Source organism: Carettochelys insculpta, chromosome 3, assembly GCF_033958435.1.
Source record: "Carettochelys insculpta isolate YL-2023 chromosome 3, ASM3395843v1, whole genome shotgun sequence".
Taxonomy (NCBI): domain Eukaryota; kingdom Metazoa; phylum Chordata; order Testudines; family Carettochelyidae; genus Carettochelys; species Carettochelys insculpta.
Window position 1 is genome coordinate 104179164 of NC_134139.1, and position 19731 is coordinate 104198894.

The 19731-nt window shown below is 40.1% G+C and overlaps 1 protein-coding gene across 6 annotated transcripts in view; it reads left to right on the forward strand.

The window, feature by feature from the left end:
• Positions 1–19731, forward strand: part of MAP7 (microtubule associated protein 7) — a 179118-nt gene that overhangs the window by 38323 nt on the left and 121064 nt on the right. Inside the window, exon 1 of one of the 6 annotated variants that reach the window (XM_074990496.1) lies at positions 6625–6693. The exons of the other annotated variants lie outside the window; for them this stretch is intronic. Within the exon in view, the coding sequence (XP_074846597.1) occupies positions 6690–6693 (4 nt within the window). The 5' untranslated portion in view covers positions 6625–6689. Of the gene's footprint in view, positions 1–6624; positions 6694–19731 lie in introns of those variants that run through there. 6 annotated transcript variants of the gene reach the window in all.

Below are 19731 nucleotides of genomic sequence, written 5' to 3' on the forward strand. Positions count from 1 at the left end.
CCAGAGGCTTCTGTCAGGGTTCCTTCTTGCCTGTCCTGGTCCCAGCCAACTCAATGGTGAGACCTCACCATCCCTTTCCTAAATGAGGGCTAATGGGAGGACTAAAGGAAGGCAGGTGGCTCTCTTCCTTTCCAGAAGAACTCTTTCTTTTCCTTTTAATTTTATTACTGTGCTCTTTGCTTACAGAGTACCCCCTGCCCCCAAACCTGCTGTGGCAGCCCCTTCTTCCCCAGCGTGTGCTGTGGCCAGTTTGGCAGTGAAGTAAAATTCCTTCCCAGCAGCCTGAGAAAGGAGCTGCTAGAGCAATGCCCACAGTGGAGCTTGACAAAACCCAGTGTTTCACAACTTCTTTGGGCAAGAGGGTGCTGTGCCACCTGGTTCGGGCAAAAGATGGCTTTTCCTGTACTGGCATAGACCCTTTCTTCCAATCATTTGCTGTTGCAGTCAAAAGTCACTCCCCAGCTCTCTAGACCTTAAAGGGGCAGAGTCTTTTTCCAACAATCCAGATAAATCCCCCACTGCCTAATGTGGGGTGAGATCATTATCCAAACACAGTGAGGTACAGTGAAGTAAGGTAGAGGTCCCATGGTAGGTAGGTATTGACTCTGACAGCACAACACTTTCAGTCTTCTCCAAAAAAGACAATAAAAGAAGGATTAATGCAGTACAAAGTGATGAGGAAAAAATGGGAAATGTTATAGAATACCTACCAGTATGTAACTTGATCATAATCAAAATCAGCACAGCTTGATGTAAGTACTGATATAAAGTTTACCCTGCCTGTTCTTAAGCATATCCTGGAATGGCATCTGATCTCTTTTTAGTAGATGAAGCATGTTCTCTCCTTCCCTTTCTTCATTCCCCTGACTGCAAACAAGCCACTCCAGTTCTCTTTTTAGTCTACAATAGGTTTTATGGCATCTTTTCTCTTTTTTTTCGGTGCCCCAGTTGACTTCCTGGCTCTCTTCTTTCAGATCTCTTTTACCTTTTGGAATATCCTTGAAAATCCAAATGATCCAGCAGTGCCTGTAGAATCCCAAGAATGCTCTTGAATTCACGTGTGCAGCATGGCTTCTCCTGTCCAGCTGTTTTGTTTGCTAGGCTAAGAAGAAAGTAAATGTGTCTGAGGAAATGGCAATAGTCCAGGGATCTAAAAGACACATGTGCAGATGGCTGGATTCCTCAAGACTCTTCAGAATTATGGGTGGGAAGGATCCTCAAAGATAGGAGGAGGGGTCTGGGTCACCCACACAAAAGGGATACAGGAAGGGTGGATGGATAGAACTTCAAAAAGTTTGTGTACAACACATTTCATAGTCTGCCTGAACCATTAGAGTTTCCCACATAATTTTACAAGAAAAGATTGTCTAAGAACTGTAGTTACACCATTATTACATGAGTTTTATAAGCTCCAAGGGTAGACCACTTGGGGGAATAAAAAACCATGTTGATGTCACAGTGTTAATGGGCTGTTCTGTCAGTTCCAGTTAAATAACAAGTAAATGCGGCAGTTCTTTAGTCCTGTTTCTCTGACCAGTCATTATTTGATAGCTGCAGATGACTTTATCATAATTAGGTCCTTATGAAATTCACAGCCATGAAAGGCACATCACAGACAGTGAAACTGGGTCTCCCTTTCCCCTAATATGAAATCTGGTCTATTATGTGCTTTTACCCTGTCCTACACAGATTTCATGGGAAGACAAGTGTTTCACAAACTTAGGGTCCTGACCCAAAAGGGAATTGCCAGGGGGAGGGGTTGTAAGGATATTTTAGGGGGAATGCTGGTATTGCCACTATTACTTCAAAGTAGCACATGAGGGATTAAAGCAGTGCTGCCTTCAAAGCAGGTCAGCCAGAGCAGTTCCATTGACCAGGCACCCAGCTCAGAATGCAGTGCCCTGTCAGCTGCCGCTCATATGTCAGGTGATAATACTATACCATGCCATGCTGATTTCTGCACTGCTGCCCTCAAAGCTGGGCAGCCAGAGTAGTGACTGCTGACTTATAGCCCAGCTCTGCAGACAGCAGCACAACAGCAAAAATTGTAGTACCATTGCATCAGTTTGTGTGTGTCTCTGTGACAACGCGCCCTGCTGGTCACTCCAATCTAATATGTATTTTCTGACTTCTTCAGTTTGCCAGAATTTTTCAGGATTTTCAGTTTGGGTCAAAGTGGAATTTTTAAAAATAATTCAGAAGTTCTAGCAAACTGAGAAATCAGTTCAGTAGCCCAGCTCTAGACTACAATAGTTATACCATTAATGTTTGTGTTACTGAATTAGGCTACATATGTACTGCAACAGAAGAAAGTTACATATTTTAATTTTCCTGTGGTTGTGTATCCAAACTACAATTTTCTGTTTGCATGCCTGAAAAGGATTTTCAAGGACACTCAAATCTACAGTGAAAATAAGTTTTAGCTTGTTGGGGCAGGTTTTAGTTTGGCAGGCCTGATCACTTCTGTTTTTAGTTACTAGGTAGTGTTTTAAAAGAACCATTAACCTCATGAATATCTGTACATGATTTATGATGATTTTGCTTATTCAGTAGAGACTGCAGATGAACTTAAATGGTTATGTACCCATTCATTGTCACAGAAACGGAAAAGAATAACACCCCAATCCGTAAATACTTATGAACATGTATAAAGTTGGTTACATGCTTGTTTGTGGGATAGTGCCCAAAATTCCCCTAGACGTGCTCAAAAGAACATTGTTTTTTAGTAGTACTTAATTCATAATGGGGAATTGGAATGTGATCAGAACTCTATCTGTAGAGTTCTGCAAATACACAGATATCCACAGATACCCACATCCACAGATGTGGGTATCCACAGCTCATTTTTGCAGGTGTGAATGTAGACACAAATTTTGTATCCGTGGAGAGCACTATGTATCTGAAAAAATAATTCCTTTATTCAGAGTATCGTTAAACTGTACAGAGTAGTTTAAAAGCCTCAGAAGAGACACAGTAATAAGTTCTACTGAATCTTTCTTAATCTGCTAAAAACTAAATTCTGTTTTTATATCTTAAATGTAAGGTGCATAGCCATGAATTCTTCATCAGAGTTGTAATCCTTATTTATGAAATGAAGGCAAGTCAAAGCTATCATGCATGGAAAACCCAGAGGATAGAACGCCTGTGTCATTAGAGGATCATAGGTGGTTTTTGCACCATTAGATGTCAGCATGGAATGTACAGGTTGCTTCTCTTCTGTTGCTGAGACAATTTATGGCAAGACCTCTTTGGCACTCATCCTGTTTAACTTTCCATTTCCATTGCTTCTACTTCCCCAGCTGTATTTTACTGAAGACAGCTAGCAGCAGGATCAGCTTGTCCTTTTTCAGTAATTCCCTCAATACATATAGGCTTATAGAAAATAGACAATATTGTGGTGGCATGTGAATGACTTCTCTTTCCCTGTCAGCCTCCTCTTATATATTTTGCTCTGATGCTGGCTGCTGGTAGGAGAGCTATAAAAATCACTAGACATCTTGGATTACAGTGGTCGTGATTGCCAGCCAGCCGCTTGCCAGTGTAAATGAGAGATTGCAGAAACTGGTGTCCAGCCTTATTCATGCTTCATGTAACCAAGGGAACTGCAGAATCTGTTTTCTCCTTCATGCCTTCATCACAGAAAGAAGAAAGAGAGGAGAGAGCTCTCAAGTGATAAAGATGTTGGGTTCTCCACCACTAATTCTGGGCTCCATAGTCCGTTCTTCATGTGACTTCACATTTCCCAGGCCTGAAGAAGAGCTCTGTATAAGCTTCTGTCTCTAATATCCTTGGCATATTAGAAGTTGGTCCAAGAAAAGATATTACCTCACCTATTTTGCCTCCAGTTTCCTGGAACCAACATACATACAACAATATTGCAAATGACTCACACTTGGCAACCATATACACAGATTTTTACATGTTACTGAAGGCTTTCTTTCTTTTTTCTTTCTGTTGTTCCCATTGGAATGGGTGAAGACACCCTGTCACTCCAGACCAATCCTCTGCTCATCCAAGGAAATCCATTTTGCATAACCAGCCAACACACACTCAAAGCCCAGCCTGGTCCATCTTCTAGCAGTTAAACCAGTGGTGACTTAGAGGATCGTATCCATTGAGATATCGGTGGTTCAGCATTGTAAGAAAATATTTTTAGCTCCAGTCATGCATACAGGTTATTAAGAAAAATGAATTTGTCCTAGTTCCATTCATAAGATTCTGAAGTCTGACGGGATGACCAGAAAATTAAGACAAGAGCCTTGGCTATCAGACTTGTCGGATAACTAACACCTTACAACTATCGGCTATCTCCCATTTCATGAACTGGTTAATATGTGAATTCCCATCACTTGTCACCGTACTGTAACAATAATCTTCTTTGGATGCTATCTTCTATCTTGGCTTTGCAGAGAAGCCTTTTATAGATTACAGTGCCACTCTTTTTTTTTTTTTCAATTAGGGGTGTTAATACCTCCTCGCTTTGGCTGCCCCCGCCCCCCGAGCTTTCAGTTCAACTAAGTCAGCCTACCCTACCTTTCAAACTCAACTAAATCATTCTTATTAATGAGCTGTAGTAAATGCCTTGTGAAAAAAACACCCCTCCTCCTCCTTCCCCCCTGCCCCCAATCTTTTTAGTTCTAGCTTATGATGAGGGTAAATAGCCAGCCCTTTCTAGCAGCCAGGCTGCTCATCTTGACTGACAAACCTGAATTAAAGAGTTGTACTCTGGGTGGAGCATAGGTCACCCACAAGTCTCCTCCACTTCACTCTGTCTCAGGACAAAACTTCTAGCTGAACCCAGGAGTACCCCAATTATTCTTCTTTAGTCTCTGCATGGCCTAAATCTGTGTGGGACAATCTCTGCAGCAGCTACAGCATAACTGTAGCTATTTTTGCTATTTTTAGCAACATATCTTCTGTCTAGTGCTGTTAGAGCAGTGGAAGACTGCATATGCTTACCATTCGGATACTATTCCTGTTGTCGGGTGACTGAAATTATTTGTCTAGCAAAATATAAACAAAAAAATGTACATTCAGTATTAATCGGATATGACTTCTTAAATGTAAATACAAGTCAACTAATTTTGGTGTTTCCTTTTTACCATCTATATTTGCATGCTAAGTGTGTGGTGTATCAATGGTGAGTTAGCAAGTTAATTTTCCTTACATCTCAGCAAGAAAATAAATTCCTGTGTTTCAGATTTAGTGATCTTGTATAGCAATATTAATGAGTATAAGTGTGCAACTGCTAGTTTTTCTTTCTCATTGGACTGACACTTTTATAAGTAGGCAGGCTTGAATGCTGAAATGATGCTTTTCATTGCATTATAGTGATCATCAAGCTCTTCATTCTGCCACCCCTATTCAAATTGAGACCATACTTTACTCTGAAAGCAGCCCCATTGAGCTCAATAGAACTAATTATAGAGCAAGTTGCTATTTAGTAATTGTAATGTAGTGCAGGAAGTGACCTCATGCCACTGCGAATGGTTATATGTAAAATAATTATTCCTGTTCAAGAGGACATTTACTGCCAAAGTGCAACTTTTATAAAGCCCACATATTGAAAGCTTGAGACCTAATTGTTACAGCACACACCAGTTAATTTAAGAGTTAAATTTAATAATTACAAATCCATCATCCATGGAGACTTTGTGTGACCATTTTTCTTGAGTGTCTTGAAACTGCCTTATATTTTTTTTGTAGAAGAATATTCTTACTTGGACAAAATGTAATTTTCTAGGATGTTACTTAAAATCCATAGTTAAGTTAGTATTAGTTGTTATGCATAAGAGTGGACACAGCAGTGATTTGAGTGATAACATCACAGTGACTAAAAATATACTTCACGTGGCTGAATACCGATAAATCAAAGAAATGAACAAATACCCATCCGATATTTTACAGCCCATGGTACAAACATATCAGGTGGCCAAGAAAGCATTGTATTCCTCTCTTAAAAATCGGGTGTTGAGGTCCATTGTTGTGCTGTATTGTATTAGACAATGAGCTTTGCTTTAAAGCTCTTTAAATTTTTCAGTATTTCAGCTAACGAAGTTTGTGATTATGTAGTTGAAAGTAAAACAGTTCTTTTGTTTTAGAGAGGGATTTGTTTAGGGCAAAGTTATAGGCTGTGCTATGCTCCTTTTCTTTTTGTTGTTTTGAGATGGGTTAGAGCTGTTAGATCAAAACACCTATTATAAAGGGTGTGTTTTGAGATAGGAAGTGGGGCAGTGTGGTAGGCAGCTGCCAGCACCAGAAACCAGTTTCTTTGGGCTTAGCTTCTATTAAGCAGCTCAGCCTATTGACGTAGTGCACAGGGAAATACTCAGCAGGCATCTCCTCCTCCCTGCCCTTGTTAATAATCTACTGTGCTGCGGCTGTGACCAACTCCATATTGAGCAGAAGTTGGGTCTCAAATTGTAAGAGCGAGAAAGATTTGACCTCCAAAACTGGATTGTGGTAGCATGTTTTTTTTTTTTCATTTCTGAAGTTGCACATCCAGCGTTCCATTTGTCAAAGCCTCTTTGTTTCTTTTGGCTGCTGACTTGCCAAGTTGGCTTATCTTCAGATTTTTAGTGTAAGGTATAAGCTGAAAAACGTTAGTCATGCAGGTGTTATGATATGGATCATGGTATGGATTTGTGGTAGATCATCTGAAATGCATATGAATACGATACTTGAAGAAAATGGGTAAGCATCTCGTTTTTTCATGTTCCTTGAGATGTTTCCTTTTAAATGTTTTTTTCTAATGTTCAAGTTTGTAAATTGAAATATTACTATCTAAATTAAGGAATAAATTAAGCTTGTTTCCCTTGAATTATCATTTCCAATTTAAGTTTACAGAATCTAATATAATGTATTAGTTTGTAGGAGAATGATTTCAAATGATACCAACAATCTGTTCATTTAATTTTTCTAAAATTCATAACCAAATCACAGGTTTTGTGCTACCAGTGATATGAGACAGCAAGAAGTGAAGCTGCCTTTTGACGTTTTGTCTTGTAATTTGAATGGAAATTCAATTGTTTAAAAAAATTGAACTGTACATTAAACATCTTTTGTAGTTTATCATATAGCATAATATTAAATATGCATAAAGTTGTCAACTTTTGTTATATTTTGCACTAAAACCTTTTTTATGGGCCTAGAGTACTTTGTGCAACTATGTGGTCATTCTAGGAACATACAGTATGTATCCTCTTATTCTGAACAACGCAGTAATTTACTGTGAAGAGATCAAACCTAAATTCAAGCACATTTGGAAAGACAGGTAGATGCTAAGAATATATCTATGCAGAGTGTGAGGGTATTTGCTGTTTTATTGTAAACAGTTTTGTTACAATGTAGATTGGATTTGGCATTGCTAAGATATCTGATAGATTTGGAGAACTCCTTACATGTTCATCAAAATATGTTTTCTCTTCTGTTGACCTCTAACAATAATACTGGTGAAAGAACATGTAAAATAGAGGTGGACAACGAATGGTCCCTAGTCCAGACACAGTTCACCACGGTTAGCCCCTGATGAGCCAACAGATGGTTTAGCTGCCTGAGTGTCCACAGGTATGGCCGCTTGCAGCTCCCGTTGACTGCAGTTCACCATTCCTGTGAAAATATACCTATCTGTGTATTACATACAGAACCTTTGCTTTTCTTTCCATTTATCTTATCCCCTCCTAACCAACCTTGCCCTTCTCCACTCCTCAAAAATATTGTGGAACTAAAATTATATTTGCTGCTGTGACATTGTTCACACTGCTTGTGTGTTCCTTCTCTCCCAAAACCAGTGTCCGTGTTTGGTCTGTTTAAACGGCTGTAAGCTCTTTGGGGCAAGAGCTGCCCAGTTCTTTGTGCAGCGCCTGGCACAAGGAGTCCATGCTTCTGTTTGATCATTAGGCACTACCATTATAAACATGATTAATAATGATGCCTTTTTAATGAATAATAGTGCATTTTCAGGACATTTATCCAATGTAATTTGTATTTAGGGTGTTTAGCAGTAACTGAACCTATTTGGTTGGTGTAAAATACCAGACTGATTCTAGTTGGCTGACACATGTCGTTACACAGTTGCTGCTGGAAGAAACCGTTTTAGATTATGTTGTAACATGAGGGAAGGTTGGCCACCATGGCAGGGTTGCGCTGAAAGTACTTCAAAGGTGGATGGTTCTTGCTAATGTAAAAATTGAACTTTAATACTCTGGATTAATTATTTGTGTTTTTTCAATGAATTTTTTAAAGAAAATAGGGGATAGTTAGAAAATTTAACACTCCTGAGAATCTGGGATGGAGAGCTTAAGAGACAATAGGGCTATAGGCAACTGATTTCTTTTACGATAGCTGCAGCATCCTACTAATCTAGTTGTGATTGTAGACTGCAAATCAGACCAGATTTTATGGGTGTATAGGGAGGGCAGAAGAGGAGGAAATCATTAGTTGAACAGACGTCTCCTGGGAAGCAGGACAGGACCATGCACCTCATTTTCATTTGTCTTAATCCAGATTTTCAGATGTAATAGGTTGGTGGTGGCGGCGGCGGCGTAATGGATGAATTTAACAATCTCTTCTTCGTATGAATAATTGTAATATTGATGTTTAGGACTCAGATGCTGTATTATTTGTAAGCTGCAAAATTCCAATGTGGAAAAAGTATAGGCTAAAATAATGTCATGAAAGAACACACAATCAGAGTTGGTGTTTTAGGGCATTAGGGGTTTATTGAATTTCAGGAAAAAAGTGATCAGCAGAAAGTGGGTGCATGTGTAGGCTATCACAATCTGACAATAAGATTTTAAAAAAAAAAGTAATTTTCACTTCTTGAAACATGACAATAAAATTGATTCAAATAATGAGAAAGATCAGTCTGTTTTGGGAGGCACTGTACAAAAGAAAGTCCAGTATGGAAACAATATTTTGGTGATGTTTGTGATGGGCTTATAAATGTGTGTGTGGAAATCTGAAGGGTTTTGTTATAGTCAATAACAGCAAGAGATGCCTGAGTGCAAAAGAAATCATATATCTCTTAGGAAATGTGGAAGCAGTATGATTGATAGTTTTATGTAGGGAAATCAAAATTTTTTATCAGGAAACAGAGGGTATGAGAACAGACTGTATAAAAAAAGATGTCAGAAAAAACAGAGTAATATCTCTCTTTCATGCTGCATATATTTACCTGAGATGTATTTTCATTTGCCAACTTGTGAGGTGTTTGTGCATAAATTTTGAATAATAGCCTGGGTAATGGGTAAGTAAGGTATGGTTTAGGAAGAGAGTTCTATAAAACAGAAGTGTCTTCTGCCTTTAGTATTTGTGTCATGACCATTCAAAGCTAACGGTTTATAAAGTGAAGTGTAATCGAGAAGAACTGAGTTGTATTCAAAGGTATAGGAAAGTATGTAAGATTTTACTAGAAATGAGAAAAGCCCATGCAGGCAATTATGTGACCATGGACATTTCTACTCTTCTCCATTTGCAAAATAGAGATATGTCTCTCTTGCCTCTCTGCATTCAGAGATCATGTTTAAAAAGGTTTGGTATAAGGGACCAGAATAGTTGATATAACTTTGCCTCTTTGCAAGGTGTTTTCAGGAACAGGGCAATGGAACTGTTTTTTTAATCTGTGTATAATCAGAGAATGAAAAAGTACTGGCAACATATCTGAAATGAATAGAAATTGCTGTGTTCTTTTAGAAAGTAAAAGGTTTACAATATTTCTGCAGAAGCAGAAATAAATGTGCACACCTGTGTGAAGTGAGCTCATAAGAACGGCCAGGCCAGGCCAGGCCAGGCCAGGCCCGGCCCATCTTAGCCCAGTGTCCTGTTTTTGGCAGCAGCCCAGGTGAGATGCTTCAGAGGGGATGAATATAACAGGGTAATTTTTGAGTGATCCATCCCTTGTCATCTAGTCCTATCTTCTGGCATTCAGAGGCTTGGGGGGTACCAGGAGTACAGGGTTGCATCTAACCATCTTGGCTAATAGCCAAAGATAGACCTATCCTCCTTCAACTAATCTAATTCTTTTTTTAATCCAGTTATAATTTTGACCTTCACAACATGTAGTTAATAATAAAGTTATGGCCTAATTAAATCACATTCAGCCTCTGCTGGCATCCTTCAGTTATGGCTGGACAATTCAGTGTTAGCTGAGCAGTAACTGCTGGGTTGCATACATGACACTTTAAGTTGTAGTGTGTTAGAAACTGTTCTATTAAAATCTAAGTCTGGAAGTGGATGAGGCTCATTTCCTGCCTAGTAACTAGGACTCACGGTTTTATGAGTTTTGCAGAGGTGGGGGAAATTAGGAATAACTGCTCCTGGGGCATGTGATCTACTTTCAGCTGGTTAGAACTTCAGCTTTGTAAAGACCTTGGAACACGTGGGGGAACACAAAGGATTAAGGGAGTATATGGCTTTGACTTTCAGTGTTAAGTAATATTTTTAACTAGAAGAAGTTGGGGGGAAAAAAGCATTTGAAACCATCTACAACTGTTTTAACATGTCCTAAATATTTAAGGGTTGTGGGGAAAGAGCATTAGGTTTTTGAATCAGGTGGATTAAAATCCCACACTACAATGCGGGCTTTCAGCTAGCCTTGACACCACAGTGCAGTGTCCTGGGGAAGCATTGATGATGGAGTTTGAAAAATACAAGATAAATGTGAGATGTAGGCCACAACTATCCTTTCTTCCAATAAAATAGGTTATAATGTGCAATGCTTGTGTGGACAGCTACAGCACTGGTATTCCTTTTCTCTGCACAGTCAATGAATTAACTGTACTTGATATGTTAACCTATAAATTTCTTAAAGAGAATTAACCATGAAAGCCGTGTACTAAAAGGACTGAACTTGCTTGCTGCTGAAGTGAGGAGAAAAACGTATGAAGGCTAAGTTTTTTAATTTCTAATCCTGTAAACAGTTAAGCAAGTACGTGCGTGGGGGCAAAATTTGAATTGTAATATTTAAAAAAAAAAAAAATCTGTAAAGCGAGAAGGGCAAGTAAATAATTTCCTGCATGGTATTTGGTCTACACTTGGTCTCTTAAAAATTGAAGTTGGTTAGCTCCTTTTGTATGCTAAGTTGGTGCCCCTAGAAAGGGTGACAATGCATTGATGTTCTCAGATATCTGGAATAATTTAATGTTTTTGACATTTAGTGAAGAGAAAACAAATTGGGCTTGTCACCTGAATTTGTGGTTTTATGGTTTTTGGTTTAAGGTAAAGAATAAAAACCAGAATAAAGCAGGATACATTTAAGAAACAAAAGCAAATTATGACTGGGAGATTGAGGACGTCATAAAACTTGGAATTTGTGTACAGTTTGTTTGTTTTTTGTCACTCAGCAGGTACATTTCATCCCTGGTGAAATGCAGTGCATATACTGCAGATTAATTCAGTCCCTCGTGACTAAATGCAAGAGTAACCCTCTTTACTGTAATTCAAGTGTAACCATCTTTACTGTACTCAGATTTATTAATAGGTAGCAGTTATAAAAGGCTATTATGATTGTCCTACAATCTGTTCTGTCATTACAGAATATCTAGTTTTGAAGATTTATAGTTCAGCAGTCACAAGAAGACTCTACAGTTCAATTATAGTCTTACTGAGTACTGCCTGCATGTGTTCAGACTACTCTTTTCTCTAATGCTGGGTCTCTGTCAGCAGACTGGAGCAGTTGCAAATGCCCGTTTCTGTTCCTCACTCTTTCTCTCTCTGAGCTGTGCCAGTCCTTTATAACCTACAGATGATAATAGGCTGATGTTACTTGAGTGCTGAGAAATGAAGAAACCTTTGTATTTCTGTTTAGTATTTTCCTGCCACCAGCCATGGAGGAAAAAATCTCTTGTTACATATTTGTTTTTATGGCCTCTTACAAAATAGATTCCACTCTTGTCTATGATGATGATGGTGATAATAACACAAAGACAAAGATGATATTTGAAGTAGTAGTACTGCCTCCTTAACAAGATGGAGGGGGAGGAAGGACAATGTTATTGATAAGTTCATTACTATAGGAAGCATGGCAAGAACTTGAAAGAATACTAGAGTTTTCAGAGTCCCTGAAGTCTGGAGTACTGTATTGGTAGCTCTGATATTCTGTCTCCCTGATAACTTTTACTTCACAGCCTATTTCAATATTCTTAGTTTCTTGCTTCCCATGTTTACAAATAACTAGATGATATTGACAGCATAACAGATAATTTATCTTGAGCATCTTGCATTTGATTTGCTGTCTCCTCAGAGAGTCACCTATATAAATTAAATTTGCTTACTATTCTGGAAGTATTCCTTCTTCATGGTCAGACCCAGTTATGTGATTGGACGTATTTAGGGTAGCACACATGAAGAGAGCTCATTCTGAAGATGCTGGGACTGCTTCAGAAACTTGCTTTCCATGGCCATTTGGGTGGCAGATTGTTCTTTATGGCTCTTTAAGCATATCAGCTTATTTTAAAAGGTGGTGATGTGACATGGAATCTGTTTTTTTGGGGGGTGGGGGGTTGTCTTGTTGGGTTTCTTTTTGTTTTTTTTCCTTTTTGCTACTTTGCCTACCTGATCAAGGAGACAGTGTCTTTCTGGCGTCAAGCCCATATATTTAGCACTCAGGTCAGAGCCCAGATGACAAATTCCTGATGTTCAGCTCCTGGTCCTGATTGCACAGAGCTGCTGCATAAGCATACCAACTGTAAGTGGAAAAAAGAAGTTCTTATAACACCCACAAAAGCATGGAACAAACCAGACTTCATACTGCTGGGATTGAAAAATAAACTAATACATCAGTCAGTAAACTCCTTTATTGCCTTTTATTTAAAGGCAGATCTTGGCACTGTCACAGGTACAGGTTATTTGTTAGTGTGGGAGTTTGAGGGATGGAATTAAAATATTTGTAAAATAAATAAAGTTGCCTTACATGGCCTTTACAAAGGCATCACTGAATCGTAGGCCCTGAGAGTAGATTGAAAGAAGACATGAATGTAACTCTCTTTAATGATCCACGGATCTTTACAGCACTGTACAAAACAAGTCTTGCCCTGCAGGCCTTATAGTAACCATTTGACTAAATCCATGATCACTGGGGGGAATCCCATTCAACCCCAACAGGTTTTACAGCATATGCGACTTAATGAAGATTCTGCCTGCACTAACAGGTGAGTTTTTCCTTTTGGTATAGGTGTTCCATCTCCCTGAGAGGCAGTTGTTGTTAGGGGAGTAAAATCCCATTTGATTAGTTAACCAGTTAAGCTTAACCAGTTAACCGATTAAATGTGGGAGGGGCCATGAGCTGCTCTGGCTGGGCTCCACCCCCCTGTCCTGCCTGCAGCTGGTGCTGTGGGGCTGGAGCAGTCTTTTACCTGTAGTGTGCAGGAAGCTGCTTCAGTGCCTATTGGTTAACTGCAACCGGTAAGTTACAGTTACTCCTGTGTTTAGGGTGAGGCTCACCAGTTAACCATTAATATCCCATGTCAGCTTGTTGATGGGGGAAGCCCTTCCATTGACACAGTGCTGAGTACATAAGGAGTTCAGTCAGTATAACTGCATCACCCAGGGTGTGGATTTTTTGTGTCTGGGTGATCCTTCTGTATCAACAGACATGTATCGTGCAGCCTGGGGAAGGGCATAAGTTAAAATCTTCCAAAGTGCTCAGAGTTGGCTTACCACTGTTCTCGATGAACTCAGTGGATACTGTAGATTTCAGCGGAACCAGAGTTAGGCATTTTCTGAGTGCTTTTGAAAATCCCACCCGTATTCAGCTGCTGAATTAGGATTGTCAGTTGTTTTTTCGAATGTTAAATTTTTGGAAGGTTTCAGTTCAGATGGAATATCATTTTGCTTCAGCAAATTTAGAACTCTCATCTTTGAAATGTAATTGCATAGGAAACTACTTTGGTGGCAGATGGGTTTTATGAATAGGATTGCTGCTGCCCTTTATTATATCACTGGCCTCAGACCCGGCAACGTGCTCAGAGCCTCCATGCCAGTAGCTAACAAAAAGATGTGGTCAGTCATCATCTGCTTGACAAGCCAAACTATAAAACCAGTGAATTGTTGCCGAGGCTTTTAACAAGCACAAAGATAAAGCAGATCTCACAGTCCCAACTGTTATGTATGTATAGAGAACTCCTTCAAACCCTGCACTAAAATGTGTACCTTTTTTTTAATTACACTGTTGAGCTTGGTGTTAGGGGCCCCACATGAGGTTTCTTTCACTGCTCCTTATGCTGAGTTAATGGTTTAGCAACTGTTTCTCAACCAGGCTTCCCCCCCACCTTCAATTTGAGCCTGACTGCATATTTTGAAAAGAGCTTTTTCTTGGTTTGAGCTTGGTTCAGTGAACAAGGTGGCTATTTGAAAACAGTGGGGTGTAGGGTTGTATGTCTTGTCACCCTTTGCTTTTACCCTGACTGACCTTCAAGCTGTGTAGGAGACAATACTTAGCGTGATTAATCAGTCTTCACTTGTTGTTTTGCGGTAGCTTGCCTGGCTTAGAGGGAAGGGTGAGACAGAGGGAGAGAAAAGGAGAAGAGGAATATAAACACAAACATTTTTCCAACATTTTGTTTAGAGGGGATAGTGGGATGGAAGACACCAACCTGGATCAGCTGCTAGGAGACAGTAAGTTTGAGTCCTCTTCCATTAGAAAGCACAGCAGCAATGTGTTTTTTTTTTGTTTTTTTGTTTTTTTTTAAGATCGGCTAGCTGATGGGCTGTCTTCCACAGCAGAGTAGTTGAGAAACTCTTGCAGCTCTATATAGAGAGGGAAATTATTCAATGGATGCAGCTAGGGGAGAGAACAAGTTTTTTGTGATTTTTCTCTTTGATATTCAGAATGTGTTAGTTAACAGATTATGGGTAGTCATTAAGTGTTTAATAAAAATAATACCAAATACTTTTAATCCATAACAGCTTTTACAATACTAACATTGATTTATACATTAATGCCGTTGTTTTACCAGTATTTTATTTACATAGAAAATGTATTTTAAATATGCATTATTGAATGTTTAGGGAAATTTTTTGAAAAATAGCCTTTTTTCATTCCAGTTGGTCCTTTGGCCTCAAATAGTTTTTCAATCTGTCTTTTTGTATGGAAGAATTCCACTCATTTTGACAATTATGGTGTATGTACTAAAACTGTTCTATAATGTTTAAGGGCCAGTTCAAAACCTGTTTTGCTAGTTTTACTTTCACTCCTTCTTCTGTTTTAAAAAGTTTCATGAAATACGATGTTGGGGCAAGGGCACAAAACATTTGCAAACGTTGTAAATTCTAGATTATAAATAGTCATTACAATGTTCGTTATCTTCAGTTATTTCCTTTACTATATTACTTCATAGTTTTGCTTCATTGTGAAACTAATACATTTCACTTGTGCAGTTCTGAGCATTTATTCATATCAGTACATTGGCATGACTTATAAATATTTGTCCCTTTACAGTAAAAACATCTTTTCAGCGAAAATATTTTTGCAGTAAAAATTACTAGTCTGGTAGTATCATACCATATTGTATTTATGAAGTATAAAAGGGCTTGGCCACACAATGGGTTAGTGCATTCTGTAGGATGTGATTTCCAAAGCACACCTCGTGCACATTGACTGGTCAATGTAAAACCTGCTGATGCTCTGTAACATACCACTGTTTGAAACAAAGTAGGGTAAAGTGTAATAGGACCTTCTGATGCGCACTGAAGTGCGCTTTAACAAGTTTCAAACAGCAACATGTTAAAAGCAACCAAGTAATACACAACATGTGAGGGAGCTTGGGAAATGACATCCCTGCAGAGTACACTACTGCACTGTGTAGATGAGCCCTATTTCTAACTAGTTGTGTTTATGGGGATTTAAGGGCTTTTTTGGTGTAACTAAGTTAACTAACAAGACATTCCCACTCATCACAGATGTCTTTTATTAGTAGGGACCAATGTGATTATCTAGTTAGACCTGTATATTACTGGACATAGGAGCTGTGTCTACACGTGCACGCTACTTCGAAGTAGCGGCACTAACTTCGAAATAGCGCCCGTCGCGGCTACACGCGTCGGGTGCTATTTGGAAGTTAACTTCGACGTTAGGCAGCGAGACGTCGAAGTCACTAACCTCATGAGGGGATCGGAATAGCACCCTACTTCGACGTTCAACATCGAAGTAGGGACCGTGTAGATGATCCGCGTCCCGCAACGTCGAAATTGTGGGGTCCGCCATGGCAGCCATCAGCTGGGGGGTTGAGAGACGCTGCCTCTCCAGCCTGTGCGGGGCTCTATGGTCACCGTGTGCAGCAGCCCTTAGCCCAGGGCTTCTGGCGGCGGCGGCAGCGGCTGCTGCTGCTGCTGCTGCAGCGGGGGATTCATGCTGCGTGCACAGGGTCTGCAACTCGTTGTCGGCTCTGTGTATCTTGTGCTGTTTAGTGCAAGTGTGTCTGGGAGGGGCCCTTTAAGGGAGCGGCTGGCTGTTGAGTCCGCCCTGTGACCCTGTCTGCAGCTGTGCCTGGCACCCTTATTTCGATGTGTGCTACTGTGGCGTGTAGACGTTCCCTCGCTGCACCTATTTCGATGTGGTGCTGCGCAACGTCGACGTTGAACATCGACGTTGCCAGCCCTGGAGGACGTGTAGACGTTATTCATCGAAATAGCCTATTTCGATGTCGCCACATCGAAATAGGCTACTTCGATGTAGGCTTCACGTGTAGACGTAGCCAGGGTGATCCAGCAAGCACTAACACATCTGGTTATCTTACATTTGTGAGAAGTCCTGCTGAAGCCAGTGGAACATACAGATGAAGATAAATATGTTCAAAAGTACTTGCAAAATTAGGGCCTAAATTAGCACAAGAATGCCCCATGTACAGTGGAAAAATTACAGAACTGATACCTAACTGGTTCATTTTCTACATCTCCTCTGTGAGACAGCAGTTAATTCAGGCAAGTCCAGCGTGCTGTGTTATGCAGAAGATCAGACTAGATGATTGCAGTGATATCTTCTGGCTTCATATTAAAGGATCTAAACTCTTCAACTGTAAATGGTGCAGTCCTTTGAAAACTTAGGCCCTCATTCTGCAAGTACTTTTGAATGTGCTTAATCTTACAGGTATATTTCATTGGCTCCAGCAAGGCCACTCCCATATGAAGATAAGCGTATGCGTAAGTATGGAAGGAAATAGTGAGAGAGGCATCAGACACCAATGGACTCTGAGCCCATAGTTGATGATGTTGATTATATGTGTAAGTGGTTCTGAACAAAACCTAAAATATTAATGTAAAGAAGGATAATCTAATAAATGTAATTGGAAATTAAATAATTGCATTTGGTTCTAGTGCATCAGCACCTAAAAATGCTGTGGGTGTTTGACGTCTATTTGAGGATCTTGCTCTTGTGCCAGATGTTTTAGTTTTTTGTCTCTTGCTTGCTTCAACTTCTGCTCATACATTTCTCAGTGAGCGAAGATCGCGGGGGCAGTTTCCGGCACTAGTCCTAGAGTTCCATCTTAGATGATTCCAAAATGAGCTTGGGTGAATAAATGACTAATATGCAGGGTCTGAGGTGCTTCTAAGAACTGTCTTTAGGAAGGGAATAGGCAAGTTTTGATTTAGTTCTAAGTGAAGCCCAGCATCTGGTCTAAGAAGAAACAGTGTCACTGTTCGATCAGAGTGGTCAAAATACAATATAAGAGGGATAATATCAAACAATCCCACCACAGTAGCATTAAACTTTTTAAAAGTAGAATGACACAAAAATGAGGATGCTTGTTAGATGGCCAGTAAATGGAGCTGTTGCAAGCCCCAGGAAGTTTATTTAAAAACATTGCAATAGAGGCTCAACGATCTCGGACAACTTGTCACTTGATAGTGAGATCAACAAGCGCATTGGAAAAGCCTCCACAACGTTCTCCAGGCTGACAAAGAGAGTATGGGCTAATAGTAAGCTCACTGTACACACCAAGGTGCAGGTCTACACAGCCTATGTTTTGAGCACATTGCTGTATGCCAGTGAAACATGGACTTTGCACTCAAAACAAGAGCAGCGGCTCAACGCATTCCACATGCGCTGCCTTAGGCGCATACTAGGTATCTCATGGCAGGACAAGGTCCCCAGTAGCACAGTGCTTGAGAGGGCGGGCACCACCTCCATGTTCACCCTTCTCAAAAAGAGGCGTATGCGCTGGCTGGGCCATGTCTCACGCATGACGGATGGCCGAATACCAAAGGACCTCCTCTTCGGCAAACTGGCGTCTGGAAAGAGGACGAAAGGGCGACCTAAATTGCACTACAAGGACACGTGCAAGCGTGACCCCAGCGCTCTATCAGTGTGAACACCTGGCATTCGCTCGCCTCAGACAGGCATGCCTGGAAACAGGGAGTGAAGGAAGCTCTCGTTATGTACGAAACTACCTTGGTGAAGGAAGTGGAAGACAGGAGAGCCCTCAGGAAGATCTGTGCCCGTGATAGCACAGCGACATCTGCCTACTGCCGCTCGCAAGGCGGAAAGGACTGCCACTCCCGCATTGGATTGCACAGCCACATAAGACGCTGCTCGAATCAGTCCAACTGGGGTGCAAACCCATGATCCCTCGGGTTCGAAGGATGCCTACTACTACTAATAGAGGCTGGCACTAAAAAGTATCTACCTCAAATCAGAAAAGACAATACAAGGCCACAGAGTGTCCCCCGGTTAAAGAGCAGAGTAATGAAGGCTGTTAAAGGCAAAAAAAAATCCTTCAGAAAAGCTTAGTGAGGATAATAGAAGATAAATTCTGGTAGTTTAAGTGTAAAAAAACAGTTCCCAAAGAATTTGAGAAGCAGTTTGCTAAAGGCACAAAAATGAACAGTAAAAATTCTAAGTACAACAGGTGTGTGATCTGCCAAACAAGCACAGAGCACAAAGACAAGGTCCTGGCAAAAAAAACTGAAGGAAATATTTACCTGGTCTTCACTGCAGAGGATGCGGGGGGGAGGTACCCACATCAGATCTCTTCTGTTTTGGGCTACAGATATGAATTACTCTCTCACCTTGTGAACAGAAGTGGTTTTAGAACAAATTGATAAACAGCAATAAGTCACCAGATTCAGCAGGTGTTAACCCAAGAGGTCAGATGGAACTGAGATATGAAATTAAAGTACTGCTAACTGCAGTTAATAACCTAGTGTTGATATGTCTCCAGATCAGATGCTAAGGTAGATAATGTAACACTGATTTTTTTTGAAAAGGACTTTAGAAGTCACCTGGCAATTACAGGCCAGTGAGCCTAACTTCAGTACTGGGCAAACTGGTAGAAACTATAGAAAATAACTGAATTATCAGACACCTAGTTTAATATGATTTGCGTGAGAAGAGTTAACAAACTTTTGTAAAGTGAAATCGTACTTCACCAATCTATTGCAGTTCCTTGTAGTGGTCAGTAGGCACGCAGACGAGAGTGATCCAGTCAATATAATGAGCTTGGTGTTTCAGAAAGCCATTCATGAGGTCCCTTACCACAGGCTGTCAAGGAATCTAAATAATCATGGGATAAGAGAGAAGGTTCTCTTTTATATATCAGCAACGAGTTAAAAGATTGGAAACAAAGGGTAGAAATAACTTGTCAGTGTTCACAATGAACAGAGGTAAATAACAAAGTCCTTCAAGGATCTGAGCTAAGGCATGTGCTGTTCAATGTGTTAATTAATGATCTGAAAATGGAGAGAACAGTAAAATGGTGACGTTTCAGAAGATGCAACATAATTCCAGATAGCTAAGTG